The sequence below is a fragment of the Centropristis striata genome, chromosome 11, assembly GCF_030273125.1.
Source record: "Centropristis striata isolate RG_2023a ecotype Rhode Island chromosome 11, C.striata_1.0, whole genome shotgun sequence".
Taxonomy (NCBI): Eukaryota; Metazoa; Chordata; class Actinopteri; order Perciformes; family Serranidae; genus Centropristis; species Centropristis striata.
In genome coordinates this window covers 13,915,566-13,934,811 of record NC_081527.1, presented here as the reverse complement: position 1 = coordinate 13,934,811, position 19,246 = coordinate 13,915,566, and the positions used below count along the sequence as shown (strand labels likewise).

The 19,246-nt window shown below is 40.0% G+C and overlaps 1 protein-coding gene and 1 long non-coding RNA gene across 2 annotated transcripts in view; one reads left to right on the top strand and one right to left on the bottom strand.

Annotated features, from left to right (window-relative positions):
- LOC131979851 (uncharacterized) overlaps nt 1–10,540 on the top strand; it is a 13,007-nt gene extending 2,467 nt beyond the window's left edge. Inside the window, exons 2-3 of the long non-coding RNA XR_009395154.1 lie at nt 4,580–4,761; nt 10,363–10,540. This is a non-coding gene — a long non-coding RNA (uncharacterized LOC131979851). The remainder of the gene's footprint in view (nt 1–4,579; nt 4,762–10,362) is intronic.
- Nucleotides 2,163–19,246, bottom strand: LOC131979842 (nuclear receptor ROR-beta-like). Its single transcript, XM_059343893.1, has 10 exons — nt 18,832–19,246; nt 11,714–11,799; nt 11,453–11,594; nt 10,370–10,891; nt 8,778–8,899; nt 8,249–8,381; nt 7,132–7,239; nt 6,332–6,442; nt 5,462–5,574; nt 2,163–4,737 (listed from the first exon to the last, which is right to left on the bottom strand). Exons 1-10 carry the CDS (start codon nt 18,836–18,838, stop codon nt 4,576–4,578), a joined length of 1,506 nt encoding a protein of 501 aa, XP_059199876.1. The 5' UTR covers nt 18,839–19,246; the 3' UTR covers nt 2,163–4,575.

The following is a 19,246-nucleotide window of genomic DNA, read 5'->3' as shown; positions in this document are numbered from 1 at the left end:
GAGGCTCCGGCCGATTGAAGGCCTACGGCTGTGTCCCTCTGGGAGTCTTGTGGGGGGTACTGCGGGAATATGGGGTACCGGGCTCGTTGCTACGAGCTATCCGGTCCCTATATAACCAAAGTGAGAGCTGTGTCCGCATACTCGGCATACCCGGTGGATGTTGGCCTCCGCCAGGGTTGCCCCTTATCTCCCATTCTGTTCATGGTTTTCATGGACAGGATCTCAAGGCGCAGCTGGGTGGATGAATGGATCCAGTTTGGTGACCTAAGAATTGCATCTCTGCTTTTTGCAGATGATGTGGTTCTACTGGCCTCATCAGACCGGGACCTCCAGCACTCATTGGGGCAGTTTGCAGCCAAGTGCGAAGTGGTTGCGATGAGAGTCAGCACCTCCAAGTCTGAGGCCATGGTTCTCTGCCGGAAAACGGTGGACTGCCCCCTCTGGGTGGGGAGAGAGGTACTGCCTCAAGCGAAGGAGTTCAAGTATCTAGGGGTCTTGTTCACGAGTGAGGGTAGAACAGAGTGTGAGATGGACAGGCAGTTTGGTGCGGCGTCAGCAGAAATGCGGGCGTTGTACCGGAACGCCATTATGAAGAAGGAGCTGAGCCGGAAGGCAAAGCTCTCGATTTACTGGTCCATCTATGTTCCAACCCTCATCTATGGTCATGTGCTTTGGGTAGTGACCGAAAGAATGAGATCGCAGATACAAGCGGCTGAAATGAGCTTCCTCCGTAGGGTGGCTGGGCTCAGCCTTAGAGATAGGGTGAGGAGCTCAGACATCTGGAGGGAGCTCGGAGTAGAGCTGCTGCTTCTTTGCATCGAAAGGAGCCAGCTGAGGTGGTTTGGGCATCTGGTAAGGATGCCTCCCGGGCACCTCCCGTTAGAGGTGTTCCGGGCACGTCCAACTGGTAGGAGGCCCCGGGGAAGACCCAGAACACGGTGGAGGGATTATACCTCTCGCCTGGCCTGGAATGCCTCGGGGTCCCCCAGGAGGAGTTGGACGTTGTGGCTGGGGAGAGGGATGTCTATGCCCTGCATAGCCTGCTGCCCCTGCGACCCGGCCCCGGATAAGTGGTGGAAAATGGATGGATCTCTGACCTAACCAAATCTAAGTGACATCACTAACACAAGACACAAGAAAATTGTCTTTTGTTTACCATTCTCTCTAAGAATTCAAATTAAATACTTTGACGTAATCTGTCCAATCATACAAGTCAATGCATTTTTGTTTTTAAAAACCTACTGTATTGGAGGGTGTAGATGCTGCATTTATTTAGTCAAAGCAATGGCTTCGTACTATCGGCAGATATTTTACTTGCGATAGTTTAAATGGTAAATGGGGTGCACTTATATAGCGCTTTTATCCGCTTTACACTACACATTACACTCATTCACCCATTCACACACACATTCATACTGGTGGCCAATCATTTATTGGTACTGATATACATGTTGGATTCCTATTTTTAACTTTTTTGTCAATCACAATTTCCAAGTCAAAGTTTTTAGTCAGTCTGAGAAAACTACATTCACTGAGGAACTCTTTGGGAAGGGATTGACACTCCAGAAAAAAATAAAAAATTTAAAAGAACTTAGGTTAATCATTTTTTGCCAAACCACTTTTTCCAAGGTAGACTAGAACTTTCACGTTCAGCTGTAGAGGTTAGGCTATGATTTGACATTTAGTATTTATATTGGAGACAAGCAGCAAATCCTCATATTGAAGAAGCTGCAACCAGAGAATGGTTACGTAGTGGTCAATGGATTTTTTGTCAACTAATGACATGGAAGGGAAACGGTATGCAAACAATACAAATGCTAGTCTGTGATTCAAAATGGTTATAGGTTTTGACTATTTACAATTGCAGGATTTAGAATATCAGATTAGTGATTTTAGAAACTGATTAGGAGATTAGATAATTTCTGTGAGTTTCTTTTTCAGTGCAAGTTTACCCTTGTTCATTTGACAACCTCCACCACAAGGCGTCATATAGTCAAATTCCTGGCAAATCTGTTTAGAGCACTTGCATGTGTTAATAAAAAATATAAATGTTACTGGGGTATCGATAATGTATCACAAAAGAGAGCGATATTTATAATTTGTCCCACCCCTAATATCAACATGAAAGCCAAATTCAAGTTCAAATAAGACTCAACAAAACATTTCAAAAGAAAAAGAAACCATTTATTACATTCTTAAAACCACATATAATGTATCCCATTGGACAACAATATATATCGAGCTGTGTAACTCAGTTACTCTTGGACTAGTAATATACCTCTTGTACATTTTGTCATACAGGGAAAGAGAAGGGAGACAAACTATTCTTTTTTTTGTTTGTACCTAATCTTTCTTCAATTAAAAAAAATAGATCACTGACTTTACAAGACAAAAGTGGAGACACAAAGAAAAAGGTGGATAAAAGACTGACAAATAAATGAAAATCACAGCAAAAAGAAACATTAAACCCTAATAATGAATTCATCTTTAACTCTAACTGATTTAGTCGTTGTTGTTTTTTAATTCCTATGTCTTGTAAATTTGATGTCACAATATTAGGACAAACGGGAAGGGCTTTGACACTTTGTGAGTAACATTCACAAAAATAGAACTTACTTCCACAGTGATTATGGTAATGGGTCTCATCTTAGGTGCAAAGGTGTGAGGAGCACGAGGCTAAACGACGACACTGGTAATAAAGGGACAAGAGACCACAGCTAGCTCCCTGAGCGGCAGGTCCTCAGACTCTGCTCAAGAACTTCACAGCACCCCGAGTAAGACATTATCATCATCAACATCATCATCATCATCATCATCACCATCATATCAACCTTCAGAGAGCATGTTAATTATGTACATGAAAAGTGTAAACAGTTATGGATGATCTTGTGTGACGGATATGGAATAAAAAAAATATTTAAAAAAATAACCAAAACAGATTGACTGAAAAATTAAGTCTTACTGGCATTGGGGCCCAACTCAAGGGGGCAGCTGGTAGCTCTGTCTGGCCTTAGAATAGTGTCCAGTGAGGAAGAGGAAAGTATAAGTGCTTGGTGTTTGGACAAGTGTTGGGTTTGGGACTAAAGGAGATAGGAACAGCAAATGTACAAAATAATACAGTTGCTCCAACCAGCAAAGGAGGGTTTATGATACATATTATGGATCATCGTTGTTCCTGCTTTTAACGAACTGAAACATTATGAGTGAAAGACAATTATACTACACCCACTGTACTGACTGCTGGTTAGAAACAGGTGGTGGGGGGAGGGGGGACCCTGTATATCCCATTTTAATATACAGTTCATGAAGTCATCTTTTGCCTTGCTTCCTCTTTTCCTTAGTGTCCTTGTTTGTCCTCTTGTCTCTTTACGGGGGCAGCAACAGCGCCGACTGAAAGCTTTCAGTTTAAATGCAAGACGAAGGCAATGTTTTTCCGCCTTTGTGTGGGTACACTGCCCCCTCCCCTGCTGTGTCGCATCTGCAACAAGTGTCCACCCCGTTGCTTGCGTGACGACAGCGCCTAACACGGCTGGGCCGTCAGGGCAAGAGGGGATTGTTGCCATGGAAACCTGAGAGTACTGTCAAGAGAGGAAGTAGTCCAGAATACGATTTGAGTCCATATATCAGCTTTCATGAAATGTCCATCTTTTCTCTGCATCTTTCTATGCGCCTTTCTCTCCCTTTCTCTCTGAACTGAACTCACACATTCTAACTCTCTCCATATACTTATATAGTCATCTATTTACATTCTTATTTAAAATATTTGTTTATAAATGTGTATATAAATTAAAGATAATTTCATCTTTTCCTGTCTCTAAGTGGCATTTACAAGGAAAGGGGTGCATGGGACTGAGGTTTCTCTTTGCATTAGCCTACAAAAAAAGGCAGCACCGAACACTGTCTAAATGTGTGTGAAAATGGTTCTCAGTAAGCCGTGAGTCATGTCATATCTGTGTTTCTTTCAGAGAAAATGACTCATGATCTTGGTCCCTAAGTGATGGTCAGTACAAGGATATTGTATGTATGAATACGCAGGCGTACCATACTGAGATGTATTTATATAGAGAGAAATGTTTGCTGAGAGCTGTATTAATAGTGAGGCCTGTGGAAACATGACTTCATTCTAATACTATGTGTAAAACTCTGTCTCAGAGTGGCAGGGTTGTACATTCACTGTTGTTGTGTTCTGGCTTGTGCACTGGTGCTTATCGATGAGGTACATTCATTACTGGTTGGGTGATCCACAGTGGATCTGATGTTAAATAAGTGTTAGAGCTTGGAGCTGTCTCATGGCAAGTAGGCTATTATTATTACAATGCCCATCCGCTTGTTGTTAATGCTACAATATGCAGAGGACCATGAGCATGTGTGGTCTGTAGTGTAAGGTGCTTTTGCCTGCTGGGAAAGTGGAGGACTACTTTGGGATCATTGGAGACGGAGTATTTAACGTCCTGGATTGTCTCTTAACTGCTGGTTGTTGAGCTTCAACATCTCTATCCTTCTCTGTCTCTCCTTTTTTGCTTCCCTACTTCTTGATACACTCTGTCCATCTCTCTTGTTTGTCTATCTGCCTGTCTAGCTGTTGGTGGAGTCTGGCAGAGACATCTCGCTGCCAAACACTTCCCGGTACAGTGGTGGGAAACTGTAGGCGGTCTCCGGGTGGACCAAACGGAAAAACTCGAGTTTATCAATGTGGATGTTACAGATGGACTTCATTGTGGGCAGCTTGGACACCATCTGTGGGGACAGAATATATAAAAGGTAAGTTCATGCATGTGTGTCAACAATTAACATCCATTAATAGTTTTGTATGTGTGAACGGACTGTAACATGACTCAAAAAATGAGACCATCGCCGATTTTTTTTTGAAAAAAAATAGAATTGAAAAAACATTTTTGTGAACTGAAATAAAAATAAAAACATTTTTTTTAAAAATAACGATAACTAACTGAAACTGTATTGTGTGGTTAGAAAACTAACTAAAACTAACTAATAAAATGCCCTTTGTTTCCATCTTTGTCAAGTTTTTTCATACAGGAAGCATTGGTAAATATGTTTATTGAGACTGGGATGTCTACACGACTATGTGAGTCGATTGCTTGCAAAAAGTTCAGCACTTCACTCAAACTGCAAGAGTTAATAACCTTATTGGAGCTAACATGGATAAGGTAAAGGAAATACCTTTGTGAACTTTTTGAATTTCGCACCCAACTATTACCCCATTACAAAAAAACTAAAACCAACACTGAAACTAATTCAAAACAGAACTAAAACTAAGCATTTAAAAAAAAAAACTAACAAACTCAAACTAACTGAATTTGAAAACAAAAATTCACAATGATATTAATTTTAAAACTAATGATCCAAAAACTATTATAACCTTGCCATGTCATTAAGAACAAGGATTTTCTAACAATTCCGCCTAACACTTTTAAGAAGAGCTGAATCTGTTTCTGTTTACCTTGTCCAGTTTCTCGTCTGAAGCACCACTCTTGTGTAGACTGTGCTGCAGAGCCAGGTAGACTTTCTCCTGGAGTTTCTGAACCTTTTGTCCCTCTGTTAGCCAGGGTCGATCTACAGGAAACAAAATATAAATTCATTAATATACAGTTTTGTTTCTCCTTAAGTAACTTTAATCCACATTGTGACAGTAACCACCCTGTGTGCGCTCCTGATTGAAATATTGTGTCATAATCCAAAACTCTATTTCTTTTATGACTGTACCATTCAATGAAATGGAATTATATTCTAAAACTCAGACATCACTTTTTTAACATTTCCCCCCAATTCAGACTATTCTACTAAATCCTTTTTCTTTGAACTCAATTATTGTCTGGCTTTTCAGGAAGAAAGGATCGGCGGGGTGCTGCTTTCAAAGATTTTGAGCATTATTTAAGAGTTGATGTCATGAACCAAGTTCCTTTTGTTGCTTTCTAAAACTGGCAACCCAGAAATATGAGTCAGAATCCAGTAGTCGATATAACAAAGTAATCAAGTACAATTTTGAGGTACTTTATTTGTGTATTTTCATATATTGACTCCTATACATTTATGATACAACTGAAGTTACTAGTTACTTTTCAGGTCAAGATTTAACACTCACATATATACTTAAATTTGAATGCTAATACTTGTACTTTTACATAAGATTTTGAATTCAAGACTTTAATAGAGTATTTTTTTTATACTGTGGTCTTAAGCTAAACCCACATACAGTATATGAGACATTTATAACAGGAAATGTTGAAAATAAACATCCTACGGTTGCTCAGACAACAGAACATCATTAGATAGTTTGTATTTGTCTATGTTTGTGTGAAAAAGCACTCACCAGGAGATAGAAGAACTGCAGCACTAAACAGAGCCATTTCTTCATCAGACAGCTGTAGGCGACAAAGTCCTTTCCCCAGGTCAAACACTGCACTGACTAGGTCATCACAACCTGCATAGAGACAGCAAATTAATACATTAATTAACAACAATACTAAATTAAACACTTTAATAACTGTGCTTAATTGATTTAACTGACCCAAGAGATAATTAGGATGATTGAGGCATGTGTTTTAATTTTGTTCGCTTATTTTGGCCAAGATGGGAAAATCTGTCTCTTCTTAATGAGAAAATTCTATAATCATATTAAGACCCAAGTGTTTCCAACAGCTCACACAAGAACCTCTGTATTAACTGACATAATATTCTCTTTTAAATGACACAACTTGGGTAATTTTCCCTTAAATGAGTTATCACACTGGTGTGTTAAATGTGGTTTGTTTTTTCCATTAGGCTGTATTGTTAAAGAGTTCTGGTTGCACTAAATAGGCATAGCTACAGAAGTAGGAAACCAACATCAGCTGGAGGCTTTCAATTAGGTCTCTTTTAACCCAGTTGAATCTGACATTACTGCCTTATAGAGTCATTTTAAGAGCAATTACCACAGTCAGGTCGTTTAAATTAATGAAATACTTCCGTCAATGCAGATGTATTTCTGTCGGAGCAGAGGTGTTCTTAGGCATTGATAATGATTACCACAGAGTGCGTGTGAAAAAGACTTTACATAACTAGTGAGAAATGTAAGAGGCTTGCATGTGTCACCATGTCAATTATCCGACAAAACTACTACTTGATCCTCACCAAGTGCTTTGAAGAACTGAGCCGGGGCAAATTTTCCATTGAAGAAAATGGTGCTGTTGTTGACGTTGAAAGCTCGGCACATGCGTATCAGCAGGACCTCCAGACAACCTAAATGGGGAGCCACAGATAAAGGAATAGACACGGAGAGATGGAGAAAGAGGAGGGAAGGGGGGAGGAACGGAGAGGGTCCAAGATGCTCCAACATGCACAGAACAAAACAACACAACAAAATGTAAATCATTTTGATCCAGTTTTTTTTTTCAAAAATGTTCAAAGCATTTACATAGAGTTAATTTATTGTCAAATATATACATTTTATGTGTAGAAAATGTTGTTTCAGGAATTATGTTTTTCACCCCAGTGTTTGAAGCAGATATGTGTAATTTATGGTAACAAATAAACAGAAGGCAAAAAGAGAGAGTTGGAGACAAAAAGAACAGGAAGGAACAAAAGTTAGCAAGTTTCAGACTTTGTTTTCTTTGCAAGAATTTACTTTGTAATTATAAAGTTAGGGAAGGCAGTTTTCTCTTTGGCCATCATTGGGCAAAATTCGATAATAACCTTTCAGCAGATGGTGATTCAGTAGTAGGAGAATTAGACTTCTACACTTCATCTAGGCTCTGTTTTCAAGCTTTAGAAAACCTTGCCTGTGACAGGAGACTTTGGCCAATCACAGGTCATTTCAGAGAGAGGTTCCAATTGGCTGTTCTACAAATGCAGATGCACGTTCTTTCAGATGGTGAAAGTCTGATTCAATGGCGGAAAATCCTGCAGAAAATGTTGCTGTTTCAGCATTGGCAACTACGCTGCAAAGACACCCAAACAAGGCACAGAGACTTGTCAATAAAGGAGTCTGACAATAAATGCAATAAAACATGTGTCATCATAGAATTGCTCCTATATAACGGCATCAGGATCACAATCACAAACACTAAAAAAAAGACTAATACTCATACAAGTTACTGCATTAAGTAATAGACCTGTGCTCATCTGGTGGGAGGTGCATACAACAGAGAGCTGCTTTGTTGTTGTTGTTGTTGTTGTTTGACTTTTCCTGATAACTGCCTACCCCAGCTTTAAACATTTGAGATCTGATCATTTTAGACTGTACACTGACCTGCTTTGAGCAATATAATCTGATCATTCTGGCAAAGGTCCATGAAGCCAGCAATGCGTTTGGCAAACTCCACCACATACTGAATGGCGTTGGTGATGTGATGCGCACACTGTTGCCACATCCACTCGGCTGACTGGAAAAACAACACAAAAAAGAGATGAGTTTAAAAAGTCCATTGAAATCACTTAGCATTCATAACTTATTAATAGTTGTTCATCATGAGATTGAATATACAGGTGCATCTCAATAAATTAGAATATCATAGAAAAGTTTATTTATGTCAGTAATTCAATTCAGAAAGTGGAAATAACACATTATATAGATCAATTACACACAGAATGAAAATTTTCATGTCACAATTTCTTTAATTTCTTCTAATTATAATGATTATGGCTTACATTTAATGAAGACCTAAAATTCAGTATCTCAAAAAAAATGTAATATTACAAAAGACCAATTTTTAAAAATATGTTATATGTGTGGTGTAAGCAGTATACCAGTAAAGAAAATTAAAGTGTGCATCATGTACCTTGTTTTGAAAAGCACGTGTTTCCTCCGGTGCGTATTGTGCCCAGGTGAATCTCTTCATGTCTTCAGCGCTGTACTGACACGTTTCCAAATGAGACTTAACAATACTCTGAGTGATGCGCTCTGTGAAAAAAAGAAGAGAAAAAAAGAGCATAGACAGATGACCATTAGTGTTTTGTCACTCAGGGTGTTTGTGGTGACAGCAGCTCTAAGTGTAACAGTGGTATTATTTACATATCCACAGATCATGGCAGTGTGACCTTGAGTAACTAGATGCTTTGCACCACTCTGCTGTTATGTTTGCAGCTGATGCCCCAGATAAGATTAAGTGTTAATGGCTCATCTACTCGTTTTATCTCTGCAGCTGTTAGAATCTTTTCCACCTCTTGCACTTATAATACCAACCAGTCACAATATTTACTCATTGCTTCCTTTAAAAGTCCCCAGAGCCCTATGTAAAGCCTCGTTGTTGCTTGTTGTTGCCAGCAACCATAATGATGTAAATATAAAACACAAATTTATTCTTCCACAAGGCCTCCAGAGACAGCTCTCTAAAATGCCTTTGCTTTCTTAACTCTATAAATACCTCTACACCTCGATCCCTTTATTTGTTGTTTTTGTGCTTATGTTGATGTATGTCTTGTGGCTGTTTCATATTACTTGTTCCCTGCTTGTTTTGCCCAATACATATTTATCCTGTTTTGCTGTTCTCTGTGCCATGTACCATTCTGGCTAGTCTTTTTTTTCTAACCTGTTTTTGAGAAATGTCCTCATGCTTCATATTTGCTTTCTATTGATGTAATGTTGTTTTTCAAATTAGATTAGCTTTTATTTCATTTTGTTTAATTTCTTCATAATGTACTGTCCATTTTGAAATAAAAGCAGAAGCTGGCCAGGGGAAAGATTAAAACAAAATGTCCACAACAGTTGCTTTGCTGCATTTTTTAATAATTAGATCCAACAGTACAGCATGATATTTTGTTTTCTGTTTTTTAACCAAGAGTACCGTTATTATTTATTAATTATAGTGTTCTGCATGAACTCATCCTGCTCTGTGTTTAGGGTAGGTTTAGTTCAGATTTAAGTAGAGGTACACACTAATAGACAGGGAAACAGCCTTGGACACAACACCAGCATGGCATAATGTAATTGCAACTGGCAATTCAAAATGCAGCTACAGGAGAAAGTTTAACAACTTTGCTAACACCAGATGAGTGACAACTTTGTTTGGCACATTTTTTGTAACCAGTGTAGCATGAAGGCATGGAGGAATTAACAAGCTAGCTGATGAGTGGAATTAATTTTAAATTTTTTGGGGCTCTGAACTAAGTTGAAAATTGTGAACTATGAATGTGAAGTACTTCATTTCAATCTGCGAATTGAACTATGAGCTAGCTCTTGTAAAGTGTGAACATGCACAACACTGACTAACCATGATGGATTATGCATTGCCTGGTTTTCTACATGTAAATTGAAAGACAACCCTTAAGGCACTTACGGTATTGTCGTACACTCTGTGACACTCTGTATTTGTGTATTTAATAATTAAATAAAAGCAGAAATTATTTGTTATTTGTCATCTTCAGGACTCACCGAGGTCTGTTATTGAGCAGTCATCTGGTAGCTGGTCCAGCAGTGAATGTGTGTGTCCCAGCAGCGGATGAGAGTGTGAATGCAGGAGCTGGATCCCACTGCCGTCTGCCCCGTCCAGCATGGTCTGCTGCGGAGAATTCTGATTTGACAAGGATGAGGACGAGGAAGAAGCAGAAGATGAGTTGGAGGTGTTCCCGGTGCTTGCTCCGCCGCCGAGCAGGTCCAGGCTGCAGTACTCGCTGGCCTCCTCGGGGGTCAGCGGCAGGTCGAACAGGTCGGGCAGCGCCGCGATGTCATCCAGGTCGCTCAGGGTGGAGCTGGAGCCCCCGCTGCTGTAGGACCGGCTCAGACCCTCTTCGCCGTCGTCCCCGGCAACGCTGCAGACACCATCCTCCTTGGGTAAGGACAGAGCAGTAGCACCCCCGCCTACAGAGCCCACACACTCCTGGGACTTCTGGTGTTTTTGCACCTCAGCGTAGAGGCTGTCACGCTGTTTCTTAGACATACGACCAAACTTGACAGCTGCAGAGAGAAAATACACTTTATTATAGTAGGAAAAACAAAATAACCATGAATATCTTACACTGTAAATACTAAGTACATTGCTACATATTTTATTCATGGGAGAGGTTTTCCTGTGGCCAAACAATAAATTTCACATCTGTTTTCGACAGCTGTCACCTCAGTCTAATTGTTATATTTCTGGCTCGCACACTGCCATCTTATCCATAAGTACTGTATGTTCCAGTCACTATATGCAGCTTGCATGATGACAGTTCATCATCTCAACTCTGTATACCGTACGTTTTCCCTCTGCAGCGAACAGAACGGGGCAACAAGTGGCGAGCCCTCTAACAGCTGATGTGAAACTTAAGCGCTGAAGGCTTCAAATTCTCCTGGTATCAGCTTTAAATTAAAGGAACACGTACTAGGATTGCTACAGAAACACATCAAATTAACATCCTCTGTATAAGATAAAGTTTGACAAAACTGAGCTGTCGGAAATGTTTAAATTTACAGCTGAACGTCATGGTTAAAGGAAGTCTACAAAGAGGATACAGTGTGTTCTGTGTGTGTGTTTACCGTCTCTGCTCATGCCCAAAGCCAGACACTTCTGTAGGCGGCAGTGCTGGCATCGGTTACGGTTAGTTCGGTCGATCAGGCAGTTCCTCTGGCGGGAACAAGAGTACATGGCATTGTTCTGCTGGCTGCGACGAAAGAAGCCCTAGACATAGACAAAAACACATATGAAAATACTGTTAATAACAAGGAGATTTAAGATAAAAACTGGTTGGTTGACGTTTAGCCTGGTGGCCTGGTTTACTCTCTGTGCTCCCTCCTCACCTTGCAGCCTTCGCAGGTGATGACTCCATAGTGGATTCCTGAGGACTTGTCCCCACAGATCTTACAGGGGATGACCTCGATCTGAGCTGCAGAACCAAAAACAACAAAAGGTCAGATCTACACACAAAGTGAACTAGAGATTACACAATCAGTCAAACATATGTCATATGCGAACATTTTTTGCCTGTTAGACACAGTTGAGGTCATAGTGTGGACTGTTGCCAAAATACGGTTAATATCTAAACTCTAACACAACATTGCATAACATGATATATTCATTCAGAGTCAGACACAACACACACTTTCACTGAAGCCCATCTGACTTAATCCAAGATTTAGTCAATTATTTTCTTTAGGAATAATATCTTTGACATTTATTTATTCATCCACAATCCGTAAGCGCTTATATGAACTCGGGTCACAGGGGGTGGAGCCAATTCCAGTTGTTATTGGGCAATAGGTGGGGTACAGCCTGGACAGGGGACCTTACAACTGTCCTGAAAATGAATAATGATTTACTGATAAATGCTGATTCTGGTGAATGTTTGCTTCTAATCCTCCTTGGCTAGAGCTCAGGTTTTAATGGTCTCGCTCTTTCCTCACTGCTTAAAAGTTGTTAATGTTGTATTTAAAAGGGGCCTCCTCCTCTTTCCCCCCTATGTCTTCTGGTAACATCCAGCAGTCAGTTTTGTGTCTCTTAATAATCTCTATTTATTTGTAGCCATTTGGGATACTGACAAAAACATACAATCCATTTCCAATGGCATTAATGATACAGCTGTACAGTAAGTCTTACTTTAACTTGACAAGATGGCCAAATTATCCATTGTTTAATCCTCCTTAATGACAAAAATATTAAATCTTTTTTATTTTAATACATGGAGTCTTCTCCATCACTGCAATACAAGCCAGAGATTTCTGGCACAGCGTTCGGCTCTCTCGTTTGCTGATCTTTGTTGTGCTATCATGTTTTCTCCAGCTATTAATCTTGGCCAAAATTAGCTCCTTTGTATCTTCTGTAGACCTTGAAAAGGTCGCCCATGCTTTTATCGTGTCACAGTTGGACCGCTGTAACTCTGTGTACCCTGAGCTCTGTAAGAAGGCCATCTCTCTGCCTCCAGCTGATACAAATGCAGCTTCAAGGCTTTAACTATCTCTGTTACATCAATTTATTAATCACCTATCCTTGCCTCCCTTCCTAAAGTTTAAGATTGTGCTTGTTTTTAACTGTTTATTGACAATGTTTGAAGCTTTAGATACATTTCATGTCAGTCTTCTTTGAGTCTGAGAACAGTCTGTGATCCTAAGGTCAGTCCTACTGGTTGGAACATATCTCATTAGCAGGGTTGACTGTGTCTTTGAAACTCCCAAAGAGTAAATTCAATGCCAGCAAATATCAGAAGTTACTTTCATGTGGAGGCCTAAAACAGAATATTTTTCTCTTATCTTACCATCTTTGCTGCATTTCACATTTTGTAAAATTAATTTTAATTAAAAAAAAAAAACATATTTTAGAAACTGAAACAAACGCATCCTATTTTGCACAAGTAATCAGAGGCTGAAACACATCTTTTAGTGGATCCATGCAGCATTGATTAAGTCATATTTTTAATCCTTTTTCTCTTGATGGCAAAAACCCTACGGACAAACTGTCCTGAAATAAACACTCGCAGTACAAGATAACTTGCCGTTAACTGTTTTTCTGCACCCTTCATGTGGCCCCCATGAGGCAACAGAGTACACAAACAGATAGGGAATCACATGACACTTGCACACATGACACATGGACAAAGACTCCTTCTTTCTTAACCAAAGAAAAAACAACAGCAGCTACATCATAAGATAGCTGTTGCTCAGCTCTGCTAAGTACAATCTTGGACTGATTTACAAAATCCCATTACTTGTGAGAATGATGTAAGGAAAAAACCACTTAGGTTTATGTGATTGAGGAGGAATCTTTGCACTCTTAGGTACTGGAAACACAACTTTCCACTTCTTTTTTCCCTTTATTAACACGGTCGGCTGTCTCTTCTCTAAAACTGTTGACTAAAATACTCCAACTGATCAGGGCAGCTGCAGGCATGCAATGGAAAAATATCTCCCTCCCTCCCTTCCTCTCTTTCTCTCAGGTTCCCCCTTCACCCCTCCCTCCTCTCATGATTATATAACTCTCGTCTGTGTGCATTCCTCACAACACTCATTCAGCAGGCTCACTCTAGCAACACTGACACCCGCCTCTCCTCAGACTCCGTCTTTCCCACTGGCTGAGCAGCATTCGCAGCCTCTTTGGTATTGGCTGAGTCATTCGTCACTCGAGCGCTGTAGCCTGTCAGCCCATGTGGACATTCTGTCCTACTGACACACTTTCCCACTGCAGGGGGAGAGGGAGGAGGGAGGCGTGCACAATCCCGACTCTCCGCAGACCAGTTTTAAGGTGGAGCTGAACAATGGTGCTCAGACATCCCCATAAAACATTTCCCTGATGGCTCATAGATTATATCACAAAAGTGGCCATGTTTGTAGTTACATAACAACAGAATTAAACAAACAAAGCAATAATAATAACTCTACAACTGCACTTACCAGTTCAGCAAATACCTAACACAGATTGCCACTGATTCCCCATGAGACTATTTCTATATAGATTGATTTTTAATCAAACACTGTGCTGTTTTAAGAAAACACATTTGATTTGACTGTATTAGGCCATACTGTACCTGGCAACAGTAAAAGCAGACAAACTGAACTTGAATGTCAGCTATTCGGCCCACTCCCCTCTCCCCAGTCTTTGACATTGAGCCTCTGCTTCAACCCGAGCTATTCTTGTCCTGTGCTGAGAGCCAGAATTACACAGATGCCCAGCCACCCACCGCCGTTCCTACAACCACACGTAGGCTCCATGTTTTATCACTCTTCTTCTCTGACACTCTTCAGATATCCAGGCAGAGCCCAGATACAGTAAAATATGTATATCCCTTATGTTGTTTGTATTAATGTAATGGTCTTGTCTGATGAATGAAAAATTATGATCTAGTTAAACCAATTATCTTCTTACAAAGAATCAATACCTATAAAGAGAGACACATTGAAGACTTGTAACACTGCGGCAAAAAAATAAATAAATCTGGGGGATGCAGTTGGCAGTTAATAAATTAATCATCTTGTTATTAAAAAAATTTAAAATAGAGAAAATGGCCCAAACGTAGGCAAAAATTTCCATAATTCAACTCTATTCGGTTAACTGTCATATGAGACCACAAAAAAAACACCATATATGGTTGAATAGGTGGTTTGCCAGTGACTCCCAAAATGACCAATATGACTTTTATTCTTTTTAACGTTGTGAAACTGTTGCAATGTTAAACAATTTTAAAGTTTTGAAACAAAACTACTTGGTTAGGTTTAGGAAAAAATCATGGTTTGAGTCAAAATAAGTATACTTTTTATGTACACAAGTTACACAACATAAATAAGTCAATTTCTTTACTTTGACACCCAACGTGAACAGTGGTCTCCTGAGTCAAAGTCCTGTGTTTGTTTGACCCATCCATCCACCTCAGCTTCAACCCTATGCGGACTTTGTTACTCTTGACACTACATCTGCTGACTTGCTCCTATCACAATTACTAAGGCCACTAGAGATCAAAACCACAATAAAATAAGGTAATTTTATTTGTGAGGATGCTAGAAAAAGTGCATTTTGTGGATTATTCTTTTTATTATTCTCTTCTCTTTAACTAATCATTTAATCTCTACAGAAAACTGCTGTTATGAGGAAAACACCCAATAATAATGAGCTTTCTTAACAGCAAGAGCCACATTTAAGTTAAAGCAACATTTATCTTTAACCCTGCATATCATTGCTAACCTGTGCTTTAACACCAGTCTCAGGCATCTGACCTTTAGCTCTCTAGAGAGTCTGCATTCCAAGAAGATCAATACCAATCCTGCTTTTTGCTAACATGATGAATGAAGGCTGCATGCAGTGCTTTACATTTTCACCCACTGACTCACAAGTAACAAAATGCTAGTGTGAAATGTGATTAATGAGTTAAAGTTACACAAATAGCAAACAAAGAAATGGTGTCCAAGTACAGCCCCTGTTTGAGCAGTAGGACAGCTACTTTAGTGAGGCACACCCAAGCCTTTTCACAAAATAAACTCAGAACTGACACTTTAACATTTCAACTGCAAATATGTTGGCCCCAGTGCGTTTATCAGCCAGCTAAATGTGTAACCACGTTATCTCTACAAAAGGCTTATTCAGTCGGGGTGGGGTAAAGAGAGACTGAGACAAATCACTGACTTTGTGTTTCATTTGTGGAATGTGAAACAAACCGCCAATAAACCTCATGTCATTGTGTCAACATATCTTAAAGAAATATGGCTGAATTCTGACCCTCCACATGTTCACCTACACATACCACGCACACATCACTTCTCTGTTTTATAATGCGATAACCTATTTTAATGCATGCTGTTTAATGCATGCATTACTACACAAGTCACAGTAGCATGCAGATTAAAGTGGAATGCTCTTGAGCATCAGACTGACACAATGGAAGCTGGTGTTCTTTTAATTTTTTTTATTACCTCGGCATAACAATGATTGACAGCACAAGAAAACACACTCGACGGGAGATGAGGGGCCTTGTGCTCGAGCTCTCTACGTATTAGCAATGCTCAAGCACTTGTTGTGTCATGCCTCACAGTTGGGTGTAGGCTTACAGTGCAGCACAAAGCTGTATCACAACAATCCACTGTGGTTGCCTTTGTCGCCCCTTCATCTTTTGAAATCATGTTACGGAGATGTTTTCCAGATGATTCTCTTTCTGTAACATGAGGTGTTTAAAAAGCCTCAAGGCCTGCGGAGATGAACCCGAGGAGAGCACATACTGTATTGTCAGATATGAAAACAAAAACCCTGTTTGTTTTCACACCCTCTGCTAGAATGTGTCTCGCTGATTACACCTGACGCCTTGTAGCACACAGTGTCATTTTGTAAAGCACTTTGAGTTGCATTTATATGTATGAAAAGCGCTATATAAATAAAGTTTGATTGATTGATTATCTAACACGCAGCTCTTACTAAATATTTGGATTTTACTCTATAAGGATGGTACTGCTTGAAATAAAACTGCAGAGACTTCACTCACAAAATGCATCTATACAAACCGGTTGTCCTGCTGCTGGTGCATTCAAATCAAGAGGCTCTATTTTAAAAGATGCAAATACCAGCAGAGGCCAAGCTGAGGCCCACAAGGGGGATTAGAATTCCTTAGGCCTCTTCTATTGGGTGTCAGTGTGTGTAACTTATGATCTATCACTATGTATTTATGTAATAAGCATTAATACATTCTGCAGACGTACACTCTGTTATCCAGTTCAGTAAACCACAGGAAGTGCCAGAGCTCCAGACATCACAGCAGGCCTGTTAAACTCAGGCCAGAGTTGTTCGAATGACTCAACAATTGGGATTTATCGTGATTGCAAATATGTGTGTTGCATGTTCAAACTGGGATAAAAGTGCTGACATGCTTTTCTGGTGAGGAAACGACAGGTTGAAAGACAAACCTACATTTTCAGGGCAGTGAGCTAAGAAAGGGCTGTGGTTTGTTTACATTTGGATATCCTGCCAGAAATGGAACCTCCCTCCACCAGAGGCCCCCTCTGCTTCTTCCTCCCTCCCCCAAATAATCCATCTCTTTCCTCCCCTGCCAAAAAACAAAAAAAAAAACCTCTATGCAGCTAATCTCCTGTCCTGCATAACAAAAGTGAGACAAGATTGTTACACAAGAACACAACCACACATGAGCAAACATAAAGACAAGGACAATTTAATTATGATTTGAACTGGTGTGTTTGTTTGCAAATGTCCTACAAACCGCTGCATAAAGATGAGTTTTAATTTCAATTTGTTTGATATGTTCACCACAAGAAATGTTTTAAAAATACTTAACTTATTTATTTCTAATAAATATACTTAATAATAAATATATAAATCTAATAAATATACTACCATTTTCGATTGAGGAATATATTTTGACCGTTTTACCGTTAAAAAAAATCAGATGTCTGTATAAAAACAACCTTTCTTGTTAATAATAATAATTATCTGCTTCTGTCTGCCCAAGTTCAAGCTCAGCTTCTGTCATGGAGCGACACGTTGAAGGCCCAAGTCAGTGAGCGCCTGTAACCGCACATGGCGCTGCACGCCCGGCGGCACGGCGCTTCCTGCAGCCTCCCCCCCTCCCTCCGCTGTGTATGCTGTATAATGTTGGGTGACACAACTAGGTCAGTGGAACAGCCAGATCTCTCTCCCTCTGTGCAGTCACACAGTCGGCCATGCTGGCACAGCCTTCACATCACAACAACATCACAAAACTACACTGACATTGCTCGGATTCAGTAAAGAGAATATTAAAAAAAAAAGTTTGCAAGCATCTTCAGAATTTTTTTAATTCTAAAAAATATATTAAATATTAAAAAATTGTATGACTATATGACAACAAATACCAATTAATGCACTGTTCTGTGTGTGCAAAAATATTCACAATTTAGGTATAGAATCGCTATCTAGATACCTGATCAGCTTCAATACATCTCGATTACATAATTGCAGTTTTGGTTAACAACAACTCCTCTCATGCCCCTCCCTCTCCTTATTGCATAACTCCTAACATGGGTCCTCCGGTAAAATGTAGGTATAGAAGGTTTCCCAAGTGAGATATAACTCACATTTCTTCAAAAACAGACACATTTGGCACAACCATGAATCATAAAGTTACAAAATTACGCATGTGTGCAATTGAAGTCTTGATGCCCCCACTTCAGAGATGATACAAAACTCAATCTGGTTGAGTAAATTCTCATGAAACAATATGCTTTTAGCTGTTTAACATTACATGCTCAACTTCAGTATGGAGCATGCAGCCTCGGGCTCTGTGCAGCCATAATCCAGTCATGAGGGATTAATGCGCACTGGGAGAAAAACAGGCGCACACAAGTCCCCCCGTGCGCACACATGTGGTCGTTCAAGCCCGTACAAAACCCCACTGTGATCTTCCCCAAGTTCAACTAAACATGCACGGATTTACGAAAACATAAGATCAACTTACCTCTCATTTTGATGGTTTCTTTCTCTTGGCTGGACGATTAAAAAACTCGGCTACATGTGGTTAATGTAGGTGACAGGATAGGAGGAGAATAAACCGCTGGAGCCAGAGTGAACTGGCTCTGTAAATATTAACTTCGTCCCGGCTGCAGACAGCTCTCGTAAAGCACGACCAAATAAAGAAAGAAAAAAACTAGGCGAAACTGCTCTCCTCTATCGCTCGGTCAAGTCCGAGCAAAATAAAAGCTTGAAAAAAGTCGCTTGGGATCGCATCGTAACCGTCTCGGCGCACTGGCGAATAGATTTGGCTCAACTTTTTTGACAGAATAGTCCCACGGTGAACGACCGGTGATCGGACCCCCCCTCTGCGCTCTGACTCTCCGCCTGCTTTCCTCTCAGTCTACCCTGCTAACCTACTT

Coding starts and splice junctions, on each gene's coding strand:
- LOC131979842 (XM_059343893.1), bottom strand. Junction 8,382..8,777: donor CACGTGCTTTTCAAAACAAG/GTACATGATGCA, acceptor TTGTTTTTCCAG/TCAGCCGAGTGGATGTGGCA. Junction 7,240..8,248: donor GATTATATTGCTCAAAGCAG/GTCAGTGTACAG, acceptor CTCCCCATTTAG/GTTGTCTGGAGGTCCTGCTG.